Source organism: the organism of the source record quoted next, unplaced genomic scaffold (assembly GCF_019419815.1).
Source record: "Pyrus x bretschneideri cultivar Hongxiangsu unplaced genomic scaffold, Pyrus_bretschneideri_v1 Contig21, whole genome shotgun sequence".
NCBI classification, from domain to species: Eukaryota; Viridiplantae; Streptophyta; class Magnoliopsida; order Rosales; family Rosaceae; genus Pyrus; species Pyrus x bretschneideri.
Window position 1 is genome coordinate 5383316 of NW_025999513.1, and position 2493 is coordinate 5385808.

The 2493-nt window shown below is 37.1% G+C and overlaps 1 protein-coding gene across 1 annotated transcript; it reads left to right on the top strand.

Annotated features, from left to right (window-relative positions):
* The first annotated feature begins 613 nt into the window (after window positions 1-613).
* Window positions 614-1000, top strand: LOC125477298. The gene has a single exon (XM_048584260.1). It carries the CDS (start codon window positions 614-616, stop codon window positions 998-1000), a length of 387 nt encoding a protein of 128 aa, XP_048440217.1.
* The last annotated feature ends 1493 nt before the right edge of the window (window positions 1001-2493 follow it).

Genomic DNA, 2493 nt, shown 5'->3' on the forward strand with positions numbered 1-2493 from the left:
TTGCTCACTGATATTTTAATTTAAGAACAATAAATTAATTTCCGATAAAATTAGAGCATGCGTGAGGATAAGATAAACTTTTACATGTAGATACACCTTTTATGTGCCCATTTGTGAAATTTTTTTTTTTTTTAAAATACGAGTTATTGTCCTTGAATTGCTACAATTATCATTTTGTAATTTCCAAATCTTGAAAACTAAAACTACAGTAGCCAAAATAATAATTCATTCATTTTCTTTTCTTTTTTATTTTTTGACAGAAGCGATAGAGTGTGTTAATTACTACAAATAACCAAACACGAGGTGCCATATGGGTACAATTTCTTCAATGACGAATTTCTTGATCTGGAGATAATTTGCACAAGATACATATAATTTTAAACCCCTATACATCTACAGAATAGACCACCACAAACAAGAGCCTCGAGTAAAACTGTTACAAAAACATATAATAACACATTCCATCCACGTCAACTTTCTCAGTCCCCAATCACTCCTTAGAGAACGACTTCACAAGTCACAACCTCAGCCAAACGCGCCCTATTTTAATCCCTCCAACCCGCCCAACCGAAACACACAAGTCTTACAAAAAAAAAAAACACAACACACAAAAATGATACATCAGCAGAGGCACGCCGGAACTTCCCCCCACGGGATTCTACTAGCGGCGGTGGTGGTGGTGGTGGCGGCGTTGATCGTGGTGCCGTCCTATGTAGGTGAACAAGTGGAGGCCATAATCGAAGCCTTCAGGGCGCTTTTGAGCCAGTTGGGTTTTCTCCTTCTCCCCATTATTCTCCTCGTGATCATCATTCAGTTCCTGTCTTCCAATAGCGGCTCCTTCGTCTCCTCGTTCTCGACCGGGGATCCCTACACCACACACAGCATTGGTGGCTCGCCGTCGCCGGTTGGGGTTGCCTTGGTTCTCTGCCTCGTTTTATTCCTTCTTCACAACAAGGTTTCGATCTTCGGCGGCGGCGGTGACAACGAAGGGGAGGAGTAGTTACGGCGTGGATCCTGCCGAGTTCTAATGCTTGTAAGTGTGTATTTATTTACAGAGAATTATGCAGCTTAGAAGGGATACAGGAGTACTAGTATTGGGATACGTACTTAAACTTCTTATCATGTATGAATAAACATTGAGTGGGGTTGAATTGTAATTAGAGGAAATAACCAGGTGACAAATGGAATTTTAAGGGTGATAATATGAGGATATTTTGGTCATTGAAAATAGTTGAGGGACAGTGGCGGTGCGAGATGCGGTGTTGCCTGCGGTACCGTCTTTAGCTCCGTAGACTTTACTTTTCGTCCTTTGTTTTAAGCTTCTCTTTGCGACTTGTACTTATGTGTTGAAGGAAGTGATTTCTGTACATTCATTTTTACGTTTTGAACTCCCTTTTAATTTTGGTTCTTGATTTTTATTGGATTTGTTCAATCGCCCGGCTTAAAAATTGTGTTCAAAGGTGAAAAATGGTGGAAAGAAATTACCTCAATTGTTCTTTCTTTCACGCGTGCTCGTGGACGCTCCGTTTGATCTCATCTCTTTTAGTTTTGAATGCATTGGGCTCAAGATTGATGATTTTCTTTTTAAGTTCATTAGCCTTTAATATATCAATAAATTAAGTAGTGAAGAAATGGGGACCTTTGCGAATCTGAGACCCTGAAGAAAGTGAAGTGGAACGTGATACGAAATTCAAAATTGGTGGGGAAAGAAGCAAAAGATCCTTCCTTCTTTGTACTAAATTATAATGGGTTTTTATTACAAATGGTTCCTGAAAATTATCGTCACCATCTAGATGGTTTTTGAAATTGAAAATCAATAAATGTAATCCTTGAAAATAGGTGTCGCAAATTAATATGGTCATTCCGTCACAATGCTGTTAAAAATTTCGTTAAGTGCTGATGTGGCACATAAATGGATCCCACAAGATTTATGGATTTTTTTTTTAAATCACAAATGATTCCTGAAATTGACTCATATCATTAAGATGGTTGCTGAAATTGACTCACACCATAGTCACTAAAATTGAAAATCGATGAATGTAGTCCTTGAAAATAGGTGCGCAAATCAATATGATCATTTCGCCACAATTCTGTAAAAAAATTTGTTATGTGCTGATGTAGATTTAATATTTAATTAAAATAGTTGTCTAAATGTCTTTTTGCACAATATAATTTTTTTCTTATCGTAGGACCTACAACGAATAGAGTGTAAGTGTGTTGATCTAGGTTGCACAATGAAATTGACCCTCACCAAACGTGATCGCAATCCAGGTTCAATTCAGTGAAGGATGTCGAAGCGTGTAAAGATTAGTGTATTGAGATTTTTTTTTAGAAAATAGACAACAAAGGAGGTAGAGAAATATGGTCTGAGATCGGAGGTGATTGCAGGACTGGGTTTTTGGGTTCATAACTTTTTATTAACTATTAAAGTATTAAACGTATTTGTAATTTTTTAAATTTAATTAGACTTGTGTAATTTTTTAAATTTGGAGT

Excerpts from the sequence above, each read along its gene's own strand:
- LOC125477298 (XM_048584260.1), top strand. The coding sequence starts at position 614 with ATGATACATCAGCAGAGGCACGCCGGAACTTCCCCCCACGGGATTCTA.